Source organism: Laccaria bicolor, genomic scaffold (genome assembly GCF_000143565.1).
Source record: "Laccaria bicolor S238N-H82 LACBIscaffold_4 genomic scaffold, whole genome shotgun sequence".
NCBI classification, from domain to species: domain Eukaryota; kingdom Fungi; phylum Basidiomycota; class Agaricomycetes; order Agaricales; family Hydnangiaceae; genus Laccaria; species Laccaria bicolor.
In genome coordinates, this window is record NW_001889875.1 from 2,072,666 (window position 1) to 2,074,953 (window position 2,288).

Below are 2,288 nucleotides of genomic sequence, written 5' to 3' on the forward strand. Positions count from 1 at the left end.
CAGTTTACCTTGGCTTTTCATTGCCGGTCATCATGCAGTTTACTGGGTTGGGTCCATCACCTACCAAGAAGCCGAGCACGGTGACATGGTCAGTCAGCTAGTACCCCATGAATTAAATATGCCTTGGATCCTGGGTCAACCTGTCTCTTCATGGAATGGGCTCATGTGTCATGGGTCTGCTGAAGAGCTTTGAATCCCATGCAGCGTGGATCAGCCCAACCTGGTCCCATCCAGTTGACACTATACAGCCGAGTTTCGTTTTCACTCAGGTTTTATTTGCCAAGTTGCTCAAACATTACCTTGGCTTTTCTTTGCCAGTCATGGTCCAGTATTCGGTCATGCAGTTTACTGGGTCCATGACTTCGCAAGAAGCCGAGCACAGTGACGTTCACAGTTACTGCCAATACATTGAGGCAGTGAGATATATTATGCACACCCCCGGTTCAAAATCCCTACCAAGTTTATACCGACCAATGTTTCTTGTAAACATACCCATGTTGGAACGTGTCTGGCTCAAACAACCACACTCGGCTGCCTGAAATAAATGCCAAGCTGTTACTATGCTGGTCTCCATTGGACAAAGTTGCTCCAAGATCCCTCCGCTTTTCTCTGCCAGTCACAGTTTACTGGGTCATGAAAGAAGCCGAGGCCTTACTGCTTTCATTATTATGTCCACCACAGGACTTCATATTAAATAAGCCCAAAAAAAAATTGAAGATTGTCCAAAAAATATACATGTATGCTACTAACTATTAAGTAGAGGGAGTTTGGACAGTTTGGACATCATTGTTTGTAACTTGCTGGCAGTCAGATTTTTGAATCCTCACCAAGTAGAAGACTTACTCTGTGCAGGGGTTTGAAGTGTGGCTTCGAGTTTCTGTAGCTGAGGTGACTTCCTATTGTTCGGTGTCGTGTCTGGGTGCTCGTTTCGTTTTGTGGGCACTCATGGGCAGTGGGGGTCGTGTGGGGCCGTGTGTGTTGTTTGTGGGTGGGCGGGCTTGTCAGTTGTCGTGTCCATTCGTCGTCTGGTTGCCATGTCACTGACCGCGACGTGGCATCTGGTTTGTTGTTGTCAAAAGATGGACTGGGGGGGTTACCCAGTCAGCTTACCGGACTGGAGTCAAGGTGGAACGTCCATTGACGTTCCGTGTTGTCGTTGTCGCCTCCCATCCGTGTGACATGGCATTGCCACATCGTGTGGCTCTTGTAGTGGCGGGGTGGTCATTGACGACATTGCATGTCGTCATGCGTTGTCAGCGTGGTGGTGGTGGTGGTGGTGGTCATCGACGTCGATGTCGCAGGCGGTTGTGGCTTGAGATGGTGGAGTGGATGGTGATGGTGGTGGTGGAAGGAAGAAACAATGTGGAAATGCGTCAGCCACAGCTGTCATGTTTGAGACGCCACGTGATGGAAAGTGGTATATACATACTTTTACTTCATCATGTAATAATGCCTTCATGGCTCAGTTGGCTTGAGCGCTGCTAATATTGACAAGGTTGAGAGTTCAATTCCCTTAAATGTAAAAATTATATTTTACTTAAATATAGTAAGGACACTATAAATACTGTATTCTAATGGTATAATGGTCATCCATGGAATCCATATGGACTTGTCTGCATTCCATATGGAATCCAGTGGAATCCATGTAATTCCATATGGAATTAATCATTCCATGGCCATTCCATCATCATTCCACATGGATTCCATGTTGTCCATGGAAGAAGAAAATGGCTGGGTCCTCAGCCAACATTGATTCCATGGATTCCATATGGAATAACCTGGGGAAGGTAAAGACCTCGAATGGTGCCATGAATGTACTGTAACTTATCGTCTATGTCCGATAATTCTGAAATATACTTATGAATATCGGGGTTTGTCGAAACCGGTGAGGACAGCATGGAAGTGTTCTGGTATTCTTGCTGATATTTCAGCATGAATCTTTGGGCTGCTCCTAACCTACTAGTCAGACAGAGCCATGTTGCGTGTAGCTAACTTGTAGTTTCCGCTCCTTCTAAGACTTTCAATAGAGTATCATCAGGGTCTACTTGAAAGTACTTAGTTCTTTCCTCTATTAAACCAGCCATATGTTGGATAAAAACTTGGAGTTCGTTTACAGTACGAACAATCTGCTCGAACAGGGTTTTATCTACCATGTAATGTTGGGTTGGTGATCCCGGCCCTCTGTCTATGACTTCGTCTCATGCCAAGGAAGGTTTGGTGGCATAGAACATGACTCTGGACTGAGTCGATTTCGAACTCTCTCCTTCGTCACAGTATTCCAGCCATAG

At 45.8% G+C, this 2,288-nt stretch overlaps 1 protein-coding gene across 1 annotated transcript; it reads right to left on the reverse strand.

Annotated features, from left to right (window-relative positions):
* Positions 1–161: 161 nt before the first annotated feature.
* Positions 162–1,194, reverse strand: LACBIDRAFT_323733 (uncharacterized protein; the record flags this gene model as incomplete). The annotated part of the gene is made up of 6 exons (XM_001877136.1): positions 162–240; positions 300–360; positions 493–531; positions 844–915; positions 1,046–1,058; positions 1,111–1,194. The coding sequence occupies 6 exons, from the start codon at positions 1,192–1,194 to the stop codon at positions 162–164; spliced, it is 348 nt and encodes a 115-aa protein (XP_001877171.1).
* Between the last annotated feature and the right edge of the window lie 1,094 nt (positions 1,195–2,288).